The sequence below is a fragment of the Trachurus trachurus genome, assembly GCF_905171665.1.
Source record: "Trachurus trachurus genome assembly, chromosome: 11".
In the NCBI taxonomy this organism is placed as follows: Eukaryota; Metazoa; Chordata; class Actinopteri; order Carangiformes; family Carangidae; genus Trachurus; species Trachurus trachurus.
The window spans coordinates 29,239,883-29,264,458 of record NC_139904.1 but is presented as its reverse complement, the minus strand read 5'-3'; the positions used below and the strand labels follow the sequence as shown (position 1 = coordinate 29,264,458).

At 42.7% G+C, this 24,576-nt stretch overlaps 1 protein-coding gene across 1 annotated transcript in view; it reads right to left on the bottom strand.

Moving 5' to 3' along the window:
- ptprua (protein tyrosine phosphatase receptor type Ua) overlaps positions 1–24,576 on the bottom strand; it is a gene marked incomplete at both ends in the record, with an annotated part of 281,098 nt that overhangs the window by 156,069 nt on the left and 100,453 nt on the right. Inside the window, one exon of the mRNA XM_083981670.1 lies at positions 1,419–1,690. Within this exon, the coding sequence (XP_083837796.1) occupies positions 1,419–1,690 (272 nt within the window). The remainder of the gene's footprint in view (positions 1–1,418; positions 1,691–24,576) is intronic.

Genomic DNA, 24,576 nt, shown 5'->3' with positions numbered 1-24,576 from the left:
TTTCTCCATGTAATAAAAGTGAACTGTAGCACACAGGTAGGTCCTCTGGTGCAGAACATGCTATTAAAGATGATCTGTTATGTTTTTCTTTATTTTTTGTCCTACAAAGCCTATATGACGTCATCATTTTCTATATTTTTTCCTATTAATGAGGCAAAAGGATGTTAAAGGATAGACAAAGGCTCAGGCGTCAGTCTGCTCTGAGACGATTTCTGAACATGGTCATCTGCTCCCAACACTCCATGCAAGATCTTCTCCAAAAACTATATTTGACAAGTATTACAGGTATTTAATGTCCTCCATCTTACAAATAACCCAGCAAGCATGTTTACTGTACAGTCAGTTTGCTGACAGCAGAATTAAATATTCAGTACACAGGTTGTGATTGAAGACTTAATCCAGTCTTCTATCACACAGTAAGCAGGTACTGTGAGGAATATTTACTGAACAGAGCCGCCCTGCTGTAATCTTTGATCCTGTGGATGTTCACTCTCTGATTCCAGATCAGATTTGTGCTTGTTTTTGAATTTGCGAAGCTGATATTTCTAAGCAGTTGTGTTCATTTGGTGAGTTTTAGTTACTGGTTGCATGATTTTTCTGAACAGTTAAGGATGAGACAGTGATCATAGTCACTGTGATGCCTCTCAGAAGGTTTCCTGGTGTTCAGCTTTAAACAAGTACCCAACTAATATTGCCTGTGTCCATTAAAGGCTTAAGTGAGGGGCAGTTTAGTATTTTGTGTGTGTGCATGTGTGTGTTTTGTGTAAATCTTGCAAAGATTCCCCTGTTGAGTCCTTGGATAACAAAAAAAAGAGGTGAAAATGAGGAGATAAAACCCCCACAGCTTCCCAGGTTTGAATCCAGCCTGGTCCCTTTGCTGCATGATATTCCTTTAAGGGGGCTATTATGTAAATACTGTATCACTTTTTTTGAAAGCTCTATAACATATATTTGGGTGTTTGTCTTGCCTTCCGGTCCCAAAATGTGAGAATTGACAATAACAAAAAAAAAGTCATTTGCAGGAAGTTGAAATCCATGTGGTTTTATGAGCTGTTCCCTCGGTTGTATTCCAATTAGTTTTCAAATTGGCAAACCGCTACCTGTGAGTACTGGTACCGGTAGAGGGGATGGGGCGGGGCAAGCAGTGGTTCATTTGCATTTAAAGGGACAGACACTGAAAGCAGCCGTTCTGAACAGGGCTGTTTAGAGAGGATGAAAAGAGCTGTGATGTTTGATCCTTGGGGGATTTAGACCAAAGCATGTCACAGACATGTCTTTAAGACACCTGGGAACTATTTTAAATTGTGGAAAGGGGGCAGAATATGTCTCCTTTAAAGTCAGCTGACCTAAAAAAATAATCACTTCATATTCACAGTGTGATTTCCAGTGTTCTCATGTAACGGTCTAAAGACTCTCACCTGGTATTCACTGGGCCAGAAGGTGCTGACAGCCAGCTCCACCTGGTACCACTGGTGTCCCTGGGAGCCCGAGACGTTCCAGACGGCGCTGCCCTTGGGGCCGCCGTTGACCCGGATGTAGACCTGCAGGTCCCCGGGGCTGTGGCCGTCACGGCTGTACAGGAAGTAGCTGAACTGGATGCAGTGGGTGTCGTTCTCGCTGAGCGGCAGCAGCAGCAGCTGAGCCCTCTGGCCTCCGAAATGCTGCGAGGAGTTGACCATCATGAAGGAGCCTGGAGGAAGAGGAGAGGAGACCATGCAGTCAGAGCTCAACAAGCAGCCGCTTCACTGTGTTTTACAGTTAGGGTGATACTGTCGACCTCACAGACAGCTTAGTGAGATGGCTTTAAGAGATACACAACTGTTTAACCTTGTCTGGAAAAGCAAGTCTCCACCTCGTCTCTTAAACAGCAGCTGCCTTAGCTACGTATGGTTCACTTCACTTCACAGCTGCAGCCATTTCAGCATTTTCAACTGCCAGACAGAATTGAGTGAAATATAAAATAACAAGCACCAACTCTTAAGGCTTCACCTGTAACACCTCAGCCCAGGATAGATATGTCATGTTAGTTTTCAACCGCTGAGGAACGGCTGCTTTCTTCTTTATTTTTAAATCCTTCCCGAAAAAAGAGCCCGAGAGCCAGAGTTGACAGGCTCAAGGTTGTTACTCAGAATATCTCCTGCGATCCTCTCTGGCTATTTGTCTGTATTTGTCTCCCGCCTCTCCCTCTGCTTCCTGCCTTTCACAGGGGGCTTCCATCAGCTCCCAGGCACCGCACCGCCTCAGATGTGGTGCGTTCAAAGGCTGCAGCGTCGACTCGGGTGTCAGCTTGGACATTCATTTTTTGGACTAAAGTTCACAGGCACTGGCAGAGATCTTGTGCTGCCACGGGAGAGAGCGGGGAGTTTTGCGATTATCTAACCTTCGTCTTGTGTCAGCTTTCTGCTACCATCTCTTGTGTTTAAAATCAGCTGTACAACACACTAAAAACATTTTTTTTTTCATCCAATTTGTTTTTCTTTTCTTGGTTATATGTTAGAATTCCTTATCCATGAAAATATTGGTTTTAATACTTTTTATCAGTTTACCCCTTGGCTTCAATTTGTATAACCTTCCTCTTGTCAGCTTTCTGCTACCATCTATGGTGTTAGGGTCGGTTTTGACCCGAGTCTTAAAGGGATAGTTCACCCAAAATTGAAATTTATTCTCTGAGTAACAAGTGTAAGAGTCTTCGTAACAAAAAGACACACCAAAAAACATCCAAATACCTCCATGCTGCTCGTATGTAATGTCCGTCTTGTATTGAAGCCCCGAAATGCGAAATGGGGCTTGGGGCCCCAATACAAGACGGACATTACATACGAGCAGCATGGAGGTATTTGGATGTTTTTTGGTGTGTCTTTTTGTTACGAAGACAGTTGGTATCCATTTGCAACCGTTATATGGACATGCACTGCTACGCCGAGACCCCCTGTAACTCAGAGAAGCCACGGAGGACTCTGAAACTTCTCCCAGCCCTTAGTCCACATGAGGGTGAGTAGACAATTTCAATTTTGGTTGAACTATCCCTTTAAATCAGCTGTAAATTGATTTCAGTTTTAACTCAAATTATTGTTCTTATCGTTATAACCGACGGACTGTCATAATTTTAACCAGAGCATTTTAGAATTTTGTGAAAAAAAAAAGTTGTATTTTTTTTTTTTAAATAGAGGTTCCTGACAAAGTCAAAAAGGCTTGATGCTATAAACACATGTATGTGGTACTTTTATGCATTAAAAACCTAAAAACAGGTCAGTGGCGACTCGAACACAAGAGGAAGGTTAAAAACAAAATACCAACACAAAAATTACAAAACGCCAATTTTAATATTTGAATTATGGACTATGGAGAATTTGTGTTTTTGACATCAAAAACCTAAATCCACCCGCCCATGTTTGTTTTGTCTTGTGCACGTGCACAAATAGGGAATGCTGCCAGTGGCTTCTACTCCACTGACCTACAGGTGGTGGTGATGTGCCAAGATATGCAGCAACGTGCCAATACACACTGCAAACAAGTAAACATGGATATGAACAAAGCCGGGTTTAAAGTACCGGCCTTGTTAGAGGGAAATGCCAAAGAAACGTAAAAAAAACCTAAATATGCTTAAATGTGAAAATCAGTGGTTTTGTTTTATGTTTGCAAGAAAAGTCCACAGGGCACCTTTTTTTCACCGAAGACAACATTTGGAAAGTTAAGAAAGGTTCAGCAATCAGTTTCTTTTCAATACCGCATTATCCAGCAAAGCCATGATCTCCACGGCAAAACCTTCTCCTCGCCGTAATATCCACTCTGGTTTGCAGCAATTGGAAGAAAATAAACACAACCAGCGCGCAGCAGTGGTCATTTATTCAGGAATGAGACGAGGGAAAAGAGAAGTTGCCGGGATGCGACTCCGGAGAAATTATGGAATCAGTCGGCCGTCTGTCTGTGTCACACGGTAAATGAAAAATGGAAACACAGTTGGTGTGGTGAGTTTAACTAAAGCCACCAACAGCTGGGTCCAATAGCACATATCCATATCCAACTATCTAGTCTTGTGATCATGAGTATGACTAAATCTATGGAGAGAGTCATGGTTCAGATCACAAATAACATGTTGGTGATATGACACCAATTTTAACACAAGATCTGATGATATTTAAAGTCATATTTTAGAAAAAAAAAATGAATTTTTAGGTTTTTAAGCTCAGCTAATGTGGAGAAATCATCTAAAAGGAGCAGATGCAATAAAGGATAATGAGTTTAAATGAGATTTTTCAGTTGCATCCCACTCACGTTGCACGATGAGACCCCCGTCTGTGAAGATATGAATCTACAGACAAACAGTTGCATAAAATATATAAACATGTTTGGTGGGGAAGACTGACAGGCCGTGATGCAGCAGAAAGCTATAGCTGATGATGGAGACACTGATTTTATTGCATTTTCAGTAAATATTTGATGAATGATCATAACTCAGATGATGGACAGATGCCCAGAGCCATGTGTTGACTTTGCCTCCAAGGCAGTTTGTAATCAGCTGCTCTAGCTGGCTTTGCTTTTCACATGAGCTCAAATATTGCAGTATTTTTACACTGCAGTAATGATGATGAGATGAGTTGTATTTTCCTCTCCCATTACAACTAACAATACAATACTGAGATATAAAGTACAGAACAGCAAACACATAATAATGCATATCTGGTTTAGCTTGAACCAGTGTTTGAGCTCTGATTTCAAGTGGGAAACATTTCTATATTTACCTTCATATATATGGAATATGAAATCATTGTGTATTTTCTTTTGGGAAAAGTTGCATATTACCTTTGTTGAAATGAAATAAAATATATATAGAGATACTGTAAGCTGTAATATTAAAACAGATGACTGATTTATTTATAGTATATTTGCATTTTATGTCAGATACCTGCCATATACTTTACAGCAGGTCACATGCTGAGCTACAATGGGAAGCAAAGATGTGGAATAAGGGTCAGACTAAACAGCAGGTCAGATTGTGCAAAACTGCAAAAAGTATAAATGGAAGACTTTATACAAAAATATGGATTATGGTGCTATATATCGCAATACTCTATCCACAAGTTTCCGAACGTCATCTATGGTCAAAACCGGAAGCCGGTTTTGCATTTCCGGTGAAATTGTACATTTAAGTTTCCATGGTTTTCAGTCGTTGTCATAGTAGCGGTAAACACATGAATCTATTAACGCTGGCTTAACTCAACCCACACTTCAAACTCCTCCCCTCTGGCCAACGGTACAGAACGCTGACCTGGAAGAAAATAAAATTCAACAAAAGCTTCATCCCATAGCTGAACTAAATAAGACAATGAAAAGAACATAACCAGGGGGAATGCACATGCAAATGTGGGGTGCGGGGTCTTATGTCTTATGTTTTTTATGTTCCTATGTCTCTATGTAATTGAGGTGTATGAAATGTGGGAATGTATGTTAATGTATGTAAGTTGCACTTCTCGAGGCCGCTCTGTACGAAATGGTGAAAACAATTTTCCTTGGTGGGACAAATAAACTCATCTATCTATCTATCTATCTATCTATCTATCTATCTATCTATCTATCTATCTATCTATCTATCTATCTATCTATCTATCTATCTATCTACACGGATTTCAGTTTGTGTGGGGCGGGACTAGATAAGCTTTTGCTTCTCCCGCTTTTCCCTTTCGGCCATGTGTATTGTATTATTTGAACTAAGATGAAGTGTGATGATGATGATTTAAATTGACATGCCCGAAATAAACAAATTGATTGATAGGAGCTGGTGTGATGATCCATGCATTTTCCAGATTTTCATTGAAAAAAAAAAATCCATGCATTTACTGCGACTATACCGAAACCATGGAAACATAAACATAAAATTCCACCGGAACAGCAAAACCAGCTTACGTTTTTGACGTTCGGAAAAAGGTGGATATTATGGAATATCAGCCCAAACCCATGCGGAACATCATGAACCTGAGCCTCATGATGCTGTTGAGACATTTCACTATTACTCTGAGGAAACAGCAGCGGAGCTGGGATGAGGATGAACACAATGAGGCTGAATTACAGTCTGTGTGTGTTTATTACCTTGGACTGTTTAAAGCAGCCTTGGAGATCACACAGCTTCCTCACTAACTTGTAATCCCCCAATCATCATCATCATCATCATCATCATCCTCCTCCTACTGGCTCTTTGATGCCTCCGAGGGGGCGGGGAGGCGAGTGTAAACTAAGTGCATGTGTAACCTTCACATCCTGTATCGTCATGGCGCCCAGGTTGCTATACAGACAGTGGGATGGTGGGTTGCGTGGGTTGCCTAGGTGCTGCTGTAGTTGAGTTGGAATGCAATCAGCGCCCTGCCTCCTGCATTAATCATACTGACACGGTTATTAGGCCATAATGGCAACCAAGGGAATGCTTAAACCAGAGAGATGGCTGTAATACTCACACACTGACACGCAGGACAAATATCAGCACACACACACACACACACACACACTGTTTACAAGCCCAAAAGCTGACTCCAAGCCGAATCCCACCGACCTTCCCACGAGTGAGAAGTGGCTTCCTCCCATCATTCCTCTTCCTTTATCAATTTTTACTTTCATTTTCTCCTCAGTTCTTTGTCCTTTACCTCGTTTTTTTTTTCACCTCCAATTCTTCCACCTCCTAATCCTCTACCTCCAGCTCCTTTTCATCCACGCTGTCGAAAATGCACAGACTTGAATAAGCCTAAACAACATTCATTTAACACACAGCGATTCGCCATCTGTTGTCTGTTCCTTTTTTTTTTAAGGAAGCTGCATAACAAAACAAGCCTGCATCAAAGAAAAATATCTGTGAAGGTGTTTCATTAACAGGTGATGTGTAGCCTCTGTTTCATCAAGCGGAAGAAACGCGTGCCGTTATTTTAGATTTTAGTGTGTAGTGGACCAACAACAAACTAGAGACAGTCTCTTTACTCCTTAATGTGCTCTGAAAAGAGAAAAAATCGTCCTCTGAGTGCAGCTATTTAGTATTTAGGCAAAAGCAAATGTGAAATGAACTCAATTATACAACGTGTAGTTTGTGTTATCAAGTCATTTTCCTTGTATCACTCTGTGATACAGTTGCATCATTTGGAATGCTACGGCAAAGTCACCAGGAAGTCTGGTTTTAATGTGTATAGCCTGGAGTGAGCCCCGCCTGTTCGCTCAGAATTACAAAGAGACGTTTGATTTCTTTCATCAGTCCTTAGGTGTAAAGGAAATCCAAGAAAAGTAAAAAAGAAGAAAAGGAAAGAAAGAAACGGGCCAAACGATGGGTCAGCTCCACGGACAGCCGGGGTATGGAGGGATTTTTTAAAATGCACAACACACGAGGCTTTCCCTGAGCTCTGTCCGTTCCCTCCCCTGGCTCCGTCTTCTCTGCCCCAAAAGCACAGATGAGACGTCAAACTGCCAGAAATATCCTGTGATAACAAGCAGCCGCTGTCCTCCGAGGTTCCACCTGTATTCTCCGACCCCGCTCGTATTCTCTCCCTCCCTCCCTCCATCACCTGTTCGCATGCACCACCACCTTCTCCCCCCTCTGATGTGTGTGTGCATCCTCGCAGGGGAAAAGGAGGGGTATACAGTTGGGTCTGCGAAGCCAAATTGCTTTTTTTATGCAGCTACTGTATGAGAGCTGGACCTTCACTGTTGGAACGCGAGTGTCCAGCTGTCTTTATGACAGGGTTGCAATCTGGAAGACTAGAAGTGGAGACAGTGAGGGAACAGCCCGACGCTGTGTCCCCAAAATATCAGGGATGTGGACGCTCATCCTGTTTGGTCAATCAAATAAAAGGCAGATGGAGTTTCTCCAGGATGAAGCCACCTTTAGATGAAAGAGCGAAGAACAAGAGAGTAAACTATGATTTCTATAAAAGGAAAGAGACAATATCTCTACGTTCAGCAGAAGTTTTCATCAGTGTGTCTAACTTCATCCTAACTTGTTTGTGGTGCTGTGATATCAAGGCTTCCTACTGGACCGGCTCTCCGTGGTCCCCTCCAACGATCCTTTTTAGTTATTTTAAAGCATTCTCTGTGGTGTTTAAAGGGATAGTTCAACATTTTGGCAAATTGGCTAATTGGCATAATCGCTAGTAGGTTTGTTACCTCCGTCTCGTAAGGTTCCGTTATTCTCTCATAACATGGTGAATGTGCAGGTCACAACTTGTCCACCAGAGCGTTGTGGAGTTGTTGGATTGTGTATTTGATGAGTTTGATGTGGGAAACCAAGAAATCCCACTAGTCTCCGTAGCATAGCCCTGAGCAGCTCACGGCTCTGCTCCGCCGTTCTAAAAATAGCTTGCACCAACAATTAAAGGTAACAAACCTACTGCTATGACTATAGGGATTATGGCAAAGGGGCTGAATGCCAAAATGTTAAACTATCCCTTTAAATTGTGACTATGAAGTTTTTAGCCAAAATCACAAACCCTGTGCCATTCCCCAGGGCTCTCCTTCTGCAGAGCACCAGCAGCTCATTAGCAATGCGCCTCTGAGTGGTGGGCGGAGACTGTGCTGCTCGGCAACCACCCAGCCATACTGTATGTCCTCTAACATCAGAAACATGTGGAAAGCACAAAAAAGGGTAAGGGTAAGCAGGGTAAAATGTAAGAGTTTTCATGACATCGAGGCAGCTGCAGTGTTTTCTAAAACCAACTATATTACTGCTTTGCATGCTGGGAAAAATCTTGTTTCCACCCGACCCAAGGACACGAGAAACATCGATCTCTGATGTGTGAACAACACATCTTTATTGTCTGTTTATTTACAAAGATTTTAGATGTATTATTTTCTTTTATACTTCAAACATTTACAGAGTCAGCTCCTTCTAAGTTTTCAGCTAACAGCTGGTCGATGGACTAAACTGTTCCAGGGCTGGTCCCAGATCTGTGCAAACTCATCTTGAGCCACCACAAACTAAGTGTTTGTTTTGTATTCATGATATTTGATTGTTCTCATAATTGTGAGGACAGTGTGTATGACTGTTTGCTGTCTTTTCTCATGTTTCTGCTTCAGTTTGACGACAAGCTTATATGAAACGTCTTTGAAATAAAGAATTCACACGGTCCCAGTTAAATTACATTGAAATACACTGCAGCGCAATTTATCAAGCTGCTTTACAAGATCACAGAGAACCTCTGGAACAGATTCAACAAATCTGAATATTGCAACCTTCATGACAGTATGATAACATCTGCTTTATTGGATGGCATTAGTTAGCCAATGTAGGTGTCCCTGATAAAGTGGTTGAGTTAGACACAATTCTAATTTCTAACAGTAATTATTGATAACTGAGTGACAGTTGCACCAATTATCTTACTAAATAACATTTTAATCAGGTGTTGCATTCAGGTTTTTGTCCTCTACACTCTCACAGTTTTTAAATGCCAGGGAGAACTCTTTTTTTCATATTTGCAAAGCAACACCAATCAGTCTTTTGGTATTTCTGGGCAGGAATCCACAACAAGCTCAACATCGCACATGTTTAAAAGTTACCATGGCAAACAGAGATCTGGCTTATTTACACATCCTCCTAACACAAAGCAATGTCATCATTCATTTGTGTTGTGTTTGTCTCCACCAAGCTAGCTGCTAAAGCTGCTAAATGCAGCACTGCTACAGTAGCAGGAGCAGAGCACAGCAGCAGGATCAGCCCTATTGGAATGAGCAGCATTGAATGACTGTCTGAGTGAGTGATGGAGTTCCACCACCGCCAGCAGGCTGAGTGTTGGACTTCCCCCACTGGTCCATGACCAAGTAGCGCTGCCAGCTCAACACATTTAGCTGGATCAACCCGGCCTTCGCCACCTCCTGTGGAAGAGTCACCTACAATAAAGTGTGAAGTCAGACTTTCCCTCTGCACACACACTTCTTTACACACTCTTCCTGCACAGCAAAATCCATAATACAGTGTTTGTGTTTATAAAATCTGGGTTTTAGCAAAAGCTGAGCGGCAGCTTGATACAATAGTGCAGTATTAAGACGTGTAGTCATAATGGGCCATATTTCTGCCACTGTTTCAACCTTGTTCTGTTGTCTGACAGCCGAAAGAGGGAAAAAGAAAATGTCAATGTGAACAGTGTCATTATGAACTTGGCTGGATTAAATTCTGTGAGCAGGGAGTGGAGGAGAGAAGCAAATAGACCAGCTGAGACCAGGTTGGTCCTGACCTATAGTCTTGTTTGCTACTTTGCAATACACCGATCAGCCATAACATCATGACCACCTGTCTAATATTGTGTCGGTCCCTTTTGCTGCCAAATACACAACAAACTGCACTGTACTGTGTATCCTGATAGCTTTCAATCAGCAGTATGAGTCTGTAGGATGGGAGCATACAGGTCAGCCTGTGGCTACGGTGGCCCTGAAGTGCAAATCACAACAACAAATCAACAGTTGTGTTTAGTAATTTGTTGTCGTGTTTTCTGATTTGCCGTTGTGATTTGCACTTCAGGGCCACCGTACAGTATGTGGCCGATTCACCACTGTTCCTTCTTTGGATGCTTTTGATAGTCTAGTTAATAGTCTAGGAGGAGTGAAATTGAGGACTGAGGAAGCTAAAAATATCACCGTGGTTATTGGTTTTTCTTGTGTCGTTTCGTTTTTTCGTTGTGTTGTGTTGTTTTTGTTAATGTACTGATGTTTTAGTTATTTTGCTTTTTGCTTTTATTGTATTCTGAATGTAATTCTGTCGGACCACAGGAAGAATAGCTGTAGTTTTGCTGCAGCTAATGGGGATCCTAATAAACTAAACTAAACTAGTTTGATGGACTGAAAAAAAATATTCAACATAACATACACTTTAACAGGTGTATTATTTTGTGATGGGACTTCTTGTGTTAACTAACGGCGCATTTTATTGTCAATAACGGTAACAGTGTTATAACTGGGGAAACAGTAACTTTTTGGATTACTCGTTACTGAAAAAAGTAGTGCCGTTATTCCCGTCACTGATCCACTGCAGCCCACAAGAGCTGCAGCTTTTCAGATGAGAGACCCAGTCGTCCTTGGAAAACTGGATCAAATCCTTATGTTGCACATGTTTCCTGCTTCTAACACATCAATTTTGAGGACAACATGTTCACCTGCTGCCTAATACATCCCACCCACTAACAGGAGCCATGATGAAGTGTTATTCACTGTTATTCACTTCACCTGTCAGTTCCCAGTATATTAGGCCTGATCGGTATGTACAGTGTTTTGCTGACAACTGCCAGGAAGAGAGCTCAATGAAAGTGGAGAGACTGAAACAAAAACAATAAAATCATGAACCAAAGTTTGGAGACACTGAAAATAAGTGACTTTCACATTGTCACCTAATCAATTGATAATATTGGCATATTGATTGCCACAGCTTTGAATCACAGAGTAGACCAGAGATCTGAAGGTTAGTGCGCCGGGACAAATTTGTCAAAACAAGCCCAGCAACTCATTTGGTTCCAGTATGATGGAGTAATAGTCAACATGATTGATGCAGTAATTAGAAACTTGATAATATTCATGAAGATATGACTGGCTCTGATAACCTTATTCAACATCCTTGAGGACACACACAAGCACAGAGAAACATACATTGTGTACGCACACACACACACACACACACACACACACACACAGGTTAGTGTAAGAAGAAGAAAAAAAAGAAAAAAAAAACACATCCAGCAGCTGAGAAATTCTCCATAAATCCATAAAAGCTGATAAGGCTCCATCTATTTCTCCCATGACCCTGCCAAGGGCGAGGGAACATGCATTAAGAGATTAGGGGACGGCCTCAGCTCCCTGAATTCATATCAGAATGTGGGGTGGGAACCTGAGTCATAGGTCTGCCCGCTTTTATCACACTTACACCGAGAGAAAAAAAAGAAGAAAAAAAGCAAGCAGAGGAGGGGAAAGTGGAAAAGGAGGGGCGGGGAAGTGCAGCAAGAAAAGAGGAAGAGATACCGAGGGCCTTTATCTTTATGTTTGTCTCTGTCATTTTTCGTTAGCTTCCCGCCACCGCCATCAATAACGCTTTGTATAACTCAGGCGGGGCCCCATTCTGCACAATGACAACACCATCTTTCCTCGGGAAAAAGGCCGAGCAAAACCTGATGCATTTTAATCAAAATTTTATCTTATGCTGTCTACCTCCTCTACCTCCCACCCTCCTCCTCCTCCTCCACTCGCCGTGAATACAGCTTAACAGTCTGGTTTGCCGTGATGTGAAGTGCGATTGTATGATTGGTGAGAGCAAAAACTTGACAATCTTTCTCCACCGTGGCTCCTCCAGGACATCTGGAGAAGGTCATCCGTGATTTTCAATTTGCTCTCTGATTCTGGTCTTTCAGATCTTCATTTTTTATTTATTTTTTTATTCTCTTCTCTTCTCTTTTTCCCTGATATTGAAAAAGCCACAGCCACGGTGACCTCAGATGATATTGCGCACATGCAGGAGAAAGTGAAGTGAAGTGCGGCGAGCGTAGATGATTGGGGAGGGCACAGATTGGTCTCGCTGTTTGCTCCTCTTTGTATCTCCGGCTGTAAGTTGTGTGATCTGCTCGGCTGGCGGGGAAACACTGCGGCTGGGGGCTTGTTTACTGGAGCCAAAAGGAAAAAAAAAAAAGGCAATGCAGATTTTGCCATTTACAAAGTGACACAGTGCTTACACCGTGCAAATGGGAAATCTGCAAACCAACAGCAGCTGGTCATGAATGCGATACTGACAAGAGCCTAAACGCCCCGCAAAACAATAGCAGTCTGACTGCAGCTGACAACTCCAGCTAATGAATTCCCCAGGTGAGAGCGGAGAGCCCGGCAGACAACCTGGAGACCCGGTGACAACAACAGAGTCATTACGGTTGTTTCTACACTGGCGCTTCCAAGATGCAGCGATTAGCATGGCATACTGAGTGAAATGTGCCAACGGTGTCGCTGTCATCGGGTATGCAAATGCTGCTGCACATGTACTACTGCAGCAGTCATACCTGAGCTGCTGCTGCAGGGTTACACACACACACACACACACACACACACACACACACTGCATGACCTCATCTCAAAGGAATGCTTTGTTCAATATTAGCACATTGGAATATTGTTTGTTTGTTGGACGTGTTCAGCAACAGTCATGTTTGGGTTATTTTAACCGCTACTATGATCGCTCCCTGGCCTTTTAAATTTAGAGCAGCGGTTCTAAAAGCTTTTTGAAAAAACATTTTCACAGCCCACCTAAGACCCAATAAACACTACCTCGGATAATGTGTTCTATGAGCACTTTTTTTTTTATTGTTTTTATTTTTGTCCTCCTGGGTCAAGGAAGGAAGGACGAAGGGAGGGAAGGAAAGAAGGAAGGAAGGACAAAGAGAGAGATGGGAGGAAAGATAGAAAGGAACAAGGAAGGTAAGATAGATGAACAGATTGGGTCAATTGGGTCAAAAAGGAAGGAAGAAGTAAGGAAGGAAGGAAGGAAGGGAAAAGGGATTGTTGAAAGAAGGAAGGAAAAAGGAAGGAAAGAAATATAGAGGGAGGGACCAGATTTGGTCAAGGAAGGAAGGAAGGAAGGAAGGAAGGAAGGAAGGAAAGAAATATGGAGGGAGGGACCAGATTTGGTCAAGGAAGGAAGGAAGGAAGGAAGGAAGGGGAAAAGGATTGTTGAAAGAAGGAAGGAAAAAGGAAGGAAAGAAATATGGAGGGAGGGAACAGATTTGGTCAACTAGATCAAAAGAGGAAGGAAGAAGAAGTAAGGATGAAGGGAACAAAGGAAGGAAGGACGGAAGGAAGGGAAAAGGGAAGGAAAGGAAAATGGAGGGAAGGAACAGACTAGGTCAAGGAAGGAAGAAGAAGGAAGGGAAAAAGGAAGGAAAGAAGGAAGGATGGAGGAAGGGAAAGAGGGTTAATGATAAAGATAGAACACTGAGGGCTTAATTGCAAGCAAGGAAACATGTAGGAAGCTCAGTCACTTTTCAGGCGATTTCAGGCGTTGCCAAATGTAGTACTGTACTGTTGGTGGAAAGCCTGACCATGAACACTCTGCAAGTTACAGGAGCTGAGATAAGAAGTGTTATAAGTCATCACTATTTTTATTTTTATATAATCACATTTGAGAATGCTTGTAATTTTTGTGTAAGGACATTTGTTGTAAAGGGCAGGTAAAAATGTATTAGTCATTTCATTCGGGGCTTGTTTTGTCTTTTTTCTTCTAATATATCAGAAACATGCATTCCAGCTGGGATGATGCCAACTAGAGTAAAGGATGTGAGCCAAGAGATAATTATGTATCTATCTCTGTCACTGTCTCTGTCTATCTCTGACTTTTACAAAAAAAAAGATGACTAATAGATGCCCCTGTTGGATGCAGGAGTCATTTTAAGACGAATTTGATTTGGTAAAATGCAGATCCCATTGGTCAAAGAAACTGAAACTGAGTTGTATAGACCTTGAGGACACTGTAATTAATATGATCAAAGTTGTACAGTACTTTCCCTTTAAGAAGCTTGATTTGAAATGTGATCAATTTATTATAAATAACTCCATCTCATCATTATTCCTTTAGTACATTTTTAAGGAGAAATATCCCTGCAGCCTGAAATGAAAGTGAACTTTTCTCCTACAGTACTTGCCGAGCTCAACTTTTATTCCTAGAACTCGACAAACACATTGTTTTAGCAGGAGAGCAATGTTGCAGAGGAATCTGATTGGCTGCCTGTGGTCGTTTTAACCATGAAAGAAGTTTAGTTGGGCCCAACTTTTTCTCATTCACAAGTTTGTCGCACCACCCACACTTCAGCACAAGACGCTCCCTGGAGTCAAAGCTGGATAATAAAAAGCTGGATAACTCAAGATACAGAGTCCCTACAAAAAATAAATCTCCTCCTGATCCTAACGTCAGGTTTAAACACTACTGGTCTGAGGGCCGAGTCCAGACCAGCTGACAGAGACAGGAGTGGAAGCGGGATGTAGAGGAATCTTCTCAATGGCAGAAATCAATAGTGCATTAGCAGTTGCTAGTGACAACATGTGGGCTGACTGGTTCTCTGCCCCCACCCTGGGCCTGGCCATCTAGCTGCTATGATCTACTGTTTGTTTCATCTCAGCGTCCCGGGGGCCGTTTGGGGAGCTGGTATACTCTGGTACTCTGTGTGCTCTTCATGCCAGCGCTCCTCGCTCCTCTCTCTGCCCTATTTCTTCTTGGTTTCTCTGGTCAGTTAGTAAACAGAGCATATCACTTCCCAGGCTCCTGTTTCCGTTCCCTTTGCCCGGCCTTGTTGTCAAGGATCAGGGCTCCAGCAGGAACATGCTGGACTTCCAGGTACAGAAGCAGGAAGCCCTCCCCTGTGTCATGTCCTCCACTGAAAGGAACGTTGTAGTCTTTAGAAAGCCAGGTTGTTATTTTTTTTGCTGTTCTCAAACTTGAGGCTCTCACATTTTTCAACTGCATTTAGGTCGAATCCAAACTCTATGTTAGGAGCATGTATGATGGGGAAAAGGTCTGAGGCATTCACAAGTTAAGATAACAGAGAATTTAACAGTTGGATTGGACTATTAAGGGATTTAATCACAAGGCATTACATTTCTAAATGCACCAATAGAAGGTTCTGTCACATTGTACAAGAACATTTACCTGAGAGAGTAAAACCATATTGTGTTGGACTAAAATATACAAACTCATATTTTATGTTCTATTTTAATATAGTTCTTATTTCATTATTCTTTTCTTTTTTTCCTTGTACATTCTTTACTTTTTTGCTTTTAATTGTATGTTTAATGTTTAAAATCTTTACTATTCTGTTTTTTTTTTTTTTTTTTTTTAATTGTATGCAGTTTTTTCCCTTTCCATTTCTTGCTGTAAAATGTTTTGTCTTTATGTAAAGCACATTGAGTTGCCCCGTATGAAATGTGCTGTATAAATAAAGAAAGATGCCTTGCCTAAAGAGAAACAGTTTGGCTGGGTGGACTCCCAACCGAACTGGACTCACAAGACTGAAGGGACAGATCAAGACATTTCTGGTCACAGTGACCTTGACCTTTGACCTTTCACCACCATATTCTAATCAGTTTATATTTTAGTCCCAGTCAAAAGTGAAGTTTGAAGTAATAGTTGAGATATTAAAACATCTCTGCTATATCAGATCCGGTCGATATCACTGCAGGAGCCTGTGGTTGTTTGTTCAGCACTTGAGTTGATTGCAATGTAGAAAATATTCCACCACAGCTCAAAACTCACTGATCAATATTCCTTCATTGTTTTATCACATTTATTTTGATAAATATAAGTACGGTATGCAAAAGATGGCTGATCATGTTGCTTCATGTTAATGATGCGTATTATCCAACTTCCCTGTCTTACCTGCATGAGGTTAATCAAACTATCACAGTTCTAGACAACTACATTCAGGCCTCGGTGATCATGTCACTTCCCTTGAAGACACTTGATAGGATATGATAGTTAAAAAGTTGAACAAAAACAATGAACCATTAGAAACAAGGTTAAGTGCATGTTCAGTCAGGAAGAAAATCTGCACACTTCATTAACCAGTCATTCACAATCCTCCATCTCTAACTCTCAACCCACATCTAATAATCTTTTCTTTTTCCCTCATAATCTCAGTCAATGAATCAGCCAATCACTACACCACATCCAGCATTCTCTCCTTTTCCATCAGCACCACCCTGAGCAGGATCCAGGCACAGGAAACACAACACACATTATCCCAGTGTGTATTTATTTTCCTGCTACACATTTGCCATGACACGCTGCAGAGTTGCCTGTCTTGATAAAAACTTATGGATGTGACTGAGGCCGCGCTCCCTCAGGATGAGAAAAACACACATTCTTCAGAGGGAATGCATCATCCTCAGACAGACATATTATCACCTCCTTGATGACTATGACTATGACCTATTGGCTGGGTGAGCGGGGGGAGGGGGGGGGGTCTCTGTGCTGAAAATGGAAACAGCTGCATTGTTGCAGTCGTGACCCTCAAGTCGTACAAAAAGGTGAAAGATAGTGGAGACTTATACACTATTCTGTAGGGGTGGGATCGATTCACATAAGTATTGCAATATTTTTTTTGACAATTTTTAAATCGTTTTTTTTTATATATATATTGTGCAATGTGCATTTCTTCGCTTTTTTACATACAGAGGGTTTAAGTTCGCTTCATAATGGAGTATGTTAATTTATAGGCTCCTACAGTATTTGTGTGCAGATAAATGTTAAAATGTAGCAGTTTGCAGCAAGGTTTCAGAAGCCTGTTTTTTCTGTACTCTTTTATATATTTTTGCCTCTTTTATGCAGTCCAGCCTTTTGAAAAGAGAGTGAACATATATATTGCTGCTGAATAAATCTTAAAAACTGACTTCCATGTGATGTGTATTTTTTTAGGGAAATATGGTTCCTGGAATAGTCTGTAGACAATCATAATCATTCAACTGTTTCACTGGTGTTAAAAATGCAGACTAAAAATCAAGAAAATTGGCAATATCGTAGAATCGCAATTTAAATCGAATCGGCATCCGAAGAATCAAATCGGGAGAAAAGCATATGGTCCCAGCCCTACTGTTCTGTAAGTGCGAAGGAGGTTTCACGATGCAACATGAGGAGTCAGGTGCAGCAACCTGAGGTTAGAAAGGAGGGAGATGCCAGGCAAGAGGAGAAAAAAAGAAGCGGGTCCTCGGAGGAGCCGGTCTGAGTCCCGGGCTTCCGTTCTGCTTGGCAAAGACAAACAAAGCCTTCAATTCCCCAAACCCATCTCCTCTTGAGATAAGCCAGCTTCTTGGCTGTGTTTGCCCTTCACTGATAGGAACCGTGAGAAGTGGGTGGGAAGTTTGAGGCCAATAGCCTGAAATCTGATTTTCATCAGTTGGTGCACTGCAGAGTTTGCAGCATCTGTGTGTGTGTGTGTGGGGGGGGGGAGTGGGGGGGGGTGCTATTGGATCTGGCAGGCTGGATCAAGGCCCACTGCAGGTCCCATTCCCAACTACCCCCCCTCCTCTGCCCACCTCCACACACAGAGCAGCCCCGCGATAAGGCCCCTATCTTTTACTGTCCTACTGTGTGCCAGTGGCGGATATGGAAAAGGTAAAGTGCATCTGGAGGAGAGAGGCGACCATCTGGTCCAGATCACCTTCAAGCTGCAAAGACCAGCACTTCTTCTTCTTTTTTTTTCTTTTTTCTTTTTACCTCCACCTGTCCTGTCCCTTCCTTAGCCCAGCTACGGAGCCCTGACCCTGGTAACCCTGGTAACCTGTCAGCCAAGGGCAGGGAAAGTGCTGAAGTCTGAAACAGCAGCAGCACATGTGAGTTTGTCAGTAGCAGTTTTGCCTGATTAGAATGAAGCTGGTGACAAATGCAAAAAATATATTCAGCTCACAAACTTTACAAGACCTGTATTCACTAGAGACTTATCTCTATTTATAGTCTCATTAATGGGATGTGTTCCTTACGGGGACACGGAGCAGGTCTCTACAATGGGAATTGTTAAATTTAAAAATGTAGACATAGGCAGCTGTCATTTTCCTCTTTTGATTATAAAGCAGGAGAGTTAATACTGTGAGTTTCAAAACAAGCCAATGAGCCGTGTGGACCTTTGAGGTTACAGGAGTCTACGTAGTCTAGGGCTGTTTACTCACTGTTTTGTTAAAGCAGAAGTGAGCGGAATGTTTGTGTTAATATAAGTCTTAAATAGTTATATCTTCCGACAGCAATCACTTATATAGAGTGTTTGGCCTGAAACACGGGTCTGTCAGTCACTCTGCTCTGCTGTAAGCCGAGGAGAAAACTTTCCTTGTATCCTACAACCTTTATCCAATGAGGAGAGAGAACGGCATGAAGGGCTGTGTGTGCAGCCAAGGGATGCGTATGAATGTGGTGACGTGGGGACGAGGGCAATAGATCCATGACGAGGGCGGGGACTGCTAACTCCATCGACTGACAAGAAGTTAGCCAAAACGACCATATCATTTACTTCTGCTTTAAGCAACCGGAACCAGGACGAGAGTCAGACAGGCCTTTCCTTCAAAATAAAAGCACCAAAGAAACTTTTTAATTTAAGGAATAAAAAGAAAATCCCTGAGCCATTAAGTTAACCCTTTTCTATTATTGTATTTAATTGTATTACAAGTTATTTTCTATTTTATACGTTTTATGTTGGTGAACACTTTTACTTTGGTGAATTTGGTGATTTCCGGATCCGCTCTCAAGACCGGAACCAGAACGCAGACACTATCCAGGCTCTTCTCCTCTCTGTATGAAGTGTAAGTGTTACCTTAAGGAAAGTAGGAGTTCTCTTTAAGGTCAGAGCACATTTCAAGGAAATCAATAAAAACACAAGTGTAATGTCGCCTTAAGTCATTGAGACGACTGTGAGGGTGAGTGATTTTGTCTCAGTTAATAACAATTATTTCAAAATGTCAGAGTTATATATTGTATTGCACTCAGTCAGATAATTATTCATCTAGAGTATAAGTATAAAGTGTGGACATTCAGAATTTAAATCTGAATTATAAGAGCAGAAAAATAAATAATGCCTTTTACAGTACAAAATAAAAAAGTAATAATGTATCCATCACATGAATATGGATGATCCAGGCTACAAATAAGAAGCCCAGTAAACATGACTCCATACAGTCTTAATTCCACAGGATCAACTGAGTTAATCTTAATATGATTACAGATCTGAAATGTATAAAAGGGTCCTGAGTCTGTTTCTTAACGTTGCCGGGGGCTTCAGTCTGGCAGTAGGGGGCACGCTAAGGCTGGCCTGCATCAGTCTGACTGCTTGTTCCTCTAACAACAAAAGGACCTGGATGTGTCCCTGATCCGGAGGAGCCCCAACACATGGCAGCGCGGCCCGTTGGATAAAGAAAAGCAGGGTGTTTTAAATTTTAAATGTGTCACTGAAAGAAAAGGAAGACCGTTAGCTGACTGACAGGGGCCTTTCACAAAAAAAAAAAAATCCCTTTCGGGGACTATAAAGCCACGGAGTAACGGCTTAACGTACCACACACACCAGCGCCGCGCTTCCACGCTGTGGCGGCTGGGACTTATTCAAAATCACCCACGCTTGAATCCAATTGGCTGCGAGGAGACACAAAAGCCAGCCAATGGCACAGAGTGCGGGATTCAAACGGGCCAAACAAAAAGCAGGCATTACTTGGAGTTCATTTGCCTTCACACACACACACTGACACACACACACAAACAGTGTTGCTCATTCAGAAGTCATTGCTCTGCCAGACACAATTGAAAGGCGGTTGTAATCCCCAGGATCTTAATTCATATCCTTGCGTGGCTGCAGTTTTTAATGGTACAGCTTCCAGCAAATAAAGCCTTGGAAAATTGAAATCAATAGTGATAAATCAGCATAATAAGCATCTCGGCTGAAGTTGGAGGGGAAACGCACGCTGTTCTCGAATCTATCATTTGACATTTATGAGCAGAACTCTTAATCCTCGCATCTGCTAACGTTGGGAGCGCAGCCATCGGATGCGCTGCAAATCATGGCGGGAGAGCAGACAAACGTCTATAAAGGGACCGCAAGAGCTGACCCTGCACCCCGCGGCAGCCTCAGGTCTGTAATTACAAGCAGACTGAGATGAAAAAAAAAAAAAAACGTCCTAATGAAAGCTCACAGGGAAATATCCACACAGGGTTACAGCTGTTATATTAGTTGTTTTTCATGCCGCAAAAAGAAGACACACAAAAGTTGTTTTCGGCCCAAGGTCGTGCTCCTCTTAACTGTAATTCTCTTTCCACAGTGAATGCCTGACTCCAGACAAAAACGGACCTTTGACAATAATGCACGATCAGCCACACACACAAAACCAAAAAAAAAAAAAAAAAGAATAATAATAATAAAGCAGCGACAGCTTCCTAAGGCGGCGTTCCCATCAGTTTTATTACAGAGAGCCGGGGCCTTGATTTAGTGCGACAGAGGTAGAACAACAAATAAAAGAGAGGGGCACGAGTTCTCAGCCGTGCAGAGGCGGGGCAGGAGGGGGGGGGGGATTCCTTGTACCCCCCCGCCCCACCTCCCCTTTACTGGCTCTCTGTGCAGTGCACTACAGATGAACCTAACGCCAACGGCCCCCGCTGGCGTGCAGCTCCCAGACCGCCGGGAGAACAATAGCAAGTGGTAGTGGCAGCGGCCGTTAGAGTTGTGACAAGGCAGCAAGTGGCTGGAATTGAGAAGGGACGGAGGAGGAGGAGGAGGGGGGGGTTAGGGGTGTGTGTGTGTATAGAGTCGGTGGGGGGGGGGGGGGGATTCAAACGGTCGAGTCTGGCTTTGTTCGCCGGCTGTTGCCCTCCTACTTGTGGGGAGTGACAGGAAGGGAAGGGTGGCAGGGAGACAAAGAGCCCCAACGGACTGAAAACGAGGTACAGCCAACGACACATTTCTACTACTAAATCCTCTACACACATTTGATGACACACATAGACACACACACTTAGGCATTTTTCACACAATCTCATAACAGCGCCTAAACACAGCACAGGGAAGGAGAGCAAAACTGGAACTGGGTCAAAAATCCAATTAATCCCTGACAGGAGCGAGGGGCGAGGAAGACCCTCAGAGAGACAATGCAGGGAAAACCACAAGAGATGGGAAAACAATACACCACTGCCCTTTGACCTGTGTGTATATGTGTGTGTGTGTGTGTGGAGAGTGTGGTTATGTTAGCGTGGTGAGTGCATTCATTTTGGATCAAGGTCAGGCTGTGTTTGTTATGCAGAACTGGCTGCTACAGTCGTACTGTAACTAATGTACTTGGACTGCTGGCAGTTTTCCACACAGCCCTTCTGAAGTTCTCTAAAAGGATTATCAACTCGCCCAAATTGTACATAAAAAGCATCGCTGGCTTTCTTTGTTTTGTTTCAGAGAGTGATGGAGGAGTGAGGGCTGAATCAAACAGTTGGCTGTCAAGTTCTTGTTGTTTTTTTATTTTCTACTTCTGCCATACTTCATAATGTTCTTCCGTAATTTGTGGAAGTTTAAGAAATTGGCCATCAAGTTCTTGTTGTGTTTTTTTTTTCCTACTTTGGCCATACTTCATAATGTTCTTCCATAATTTGTGCAAGTTTGATAAATTGAGTGAAACTGAGTAAAACTAGGCAAAGGTGCGAGTGTGGCTTTGCCCCAGAGGATCCTGGGGATGTTAATGTGGGGCAAATGGGCTGCGGCAGCGGGGTGACAGCAGGGATGTCAGCGGGGCTGCGGTGCAGTCACTACGGGTGATAGGTGTCGGTGCCGGGGAAGATAAATAATGTAATGCCTGTGGGGGGAAGTAATAGCGGGCCGTATGATTGGAGCTGGTCGGTGACAGTCCTGTGGGGGGAACGCTCTGGAAGTCCATTCTAATGGGAAGACAAATTCACAGCCGTCAGCCGCTGCTTCCAGTGTCAGCGAACCCAGAAGACATGGGAACGAATGAGGAGAAAGGAAAGAAAGAAAAAAAAACGACCCTATCAAGATTTAATAGACTGTTCTGTTAAATCGGTTTAGCCTTTACCGGCTGATTCTGCACCGATTCAGAGGGAAAGACGAGTGAGTCCTTCCTGTGCGACTGCACTGTTCCATCACAGCAAGCGTTGCCCATCAGCTGTTAAAAGTCAGACATAATTGCAGCTTTGCGGGGATTCAGTATGGATTTAGCCTTCAAACCTGTGACCGGTGCAATCTGAAACATGATGGCTTTAGCGAGCCTTCAAGTGGTATTATTGTGTCAGCCGTCATGAGGAAACTTGCCACCTGCCACTCCCTAATCGCAATCAGTCTATCAATCAACCCGCACGATGGACCCTCCTCCTGAGTGATGCACCAACACTCAGTGTAGAACAAGAGGGGGGGGGGGGGGGGGGGAGTGGATGTAGATAAACCAACAGGAATGTTTCAGCTGCTGTTATTTTGAGGAGCGTTTTTCTGCAAAGAGGCTAAAAAAAGAGCAAACAAATCAATCTTTCCTAACCACATTGATGAATCTTCTGATTGGTTTCAAGACCACAGGAACCTCAAGCATTAAATCTGGTTGTAGCTGTAAATAGGCTCAGATCAATGCAAACACGGCATTTCAGTAAAGACCAGCTCAAAGGTCCTACAGCTGGACCGTCTACTGACCAGCAGTTCATGGAGAAAGAGTGACAGCCTGTATTACTTGTCATTTTTGTCATATTTCTGTATATTTTAAAACTGTGCTACATAAACTAAACTTTGCACATGACAGTTAGCGGCTTTAACAACCAGAAATTCCACTAGCTCATGTTAAAATGTTGGCATGAGCCACTGAATGAAGAGAAGTAACATCATTCCGCCAAGTGCATGCAAACAGATAACCAACTAGGGATTCTGACGTATTAAACCTGACTGGGTGCTGAAAAACTGAATCCCAATTTTCAAATCTAAAATGCTCAGTTGCTGCTGAAATGTCTTGTAGCAGAACCCAAACACTATATTGACATGTTAGACATAGACCAACAGTCTACATATGAGTGATGTTGGTGACAATATTGACACATCTCACAAAAAAAATTGAGTGGCTGTTTTCTTAAAGCCCTGAAGAGATGGACAGAGTGACAGAGACAGACAGAAAGGACGAGAATGTGAAAACTCCAAAGAAGAGAGTAGTGAATACACATCCAATCGGCAGAACTGGAGGTGCATAACTAATTAGAGAATCCAGTTGTATTGTAGAGCAGAGCTACATGGTCAACGGTTCAATTACAAAAGATCTTCTTCAGGACTAACAGGCAGGAATTAGGCACAAACCATGAATCTGATTGGCTGGTGCCGCCTGGGAAATCAGGGCAATGCATGCTGGGTGTTAGTCTGATCCAACCTACGGTGGCCCCCGAGAGTCAGACCAGTTCCCCAACAGAAATCAAATCAAACAATGAAGCCCACTGCTCAAACACATCCCCTCACAATAAATACAGATCAAGGAATAGAATAAATTACTGTTAAAGGACAATTCCGGGCAAATTCAACTCGGGGGTGTATGTTCCATCATTTTAGGTCTAAAAGAAGGAATCTGAAGATTTTCAGTTTAATTGCTCCTGTTTTGCGGTAGTTGTGTCTGTCCCCGCATCGCCACGGCAGCAATGAATGGGAGCAGATGCAAGTTCCGCTGCTTAGGCTTCAAGCAAGCCGACATAAACTAGATCTAATTCAAAGTCTCCCAGAGTCTCGCGCGAGACCCAAGTTGCTGTGCTCGGTGTGTTCAGGTGCAGTTGGAGCTACCGTTTGTGTCATAAACACAGGAATATCAACTCTTGACTTGCTTCAAGTAAAAAAAACTTCTCGGCGCATGTTTGAGTAGCCAACTGACGCTGTCTGTGGAAAAAAAGTGCGGCTTTGAGGGATGTAAACAGCCTAAGCAGCGGAACTTGCATCCGCTCCCATTCATTGCTGCCATGGCGATGGGGACAGACACAACTACCGCAAAACAGGAGCAATTAAACTGAAAATCTTCAGATTCCTTCTTTTAGACCTAAAATGTTAGGAAAATACAGCCCCGAGTTGAATTTGCCCGGAATTGTCCTTTAATTCAAACAGCATAGAAACCCCAAATAAA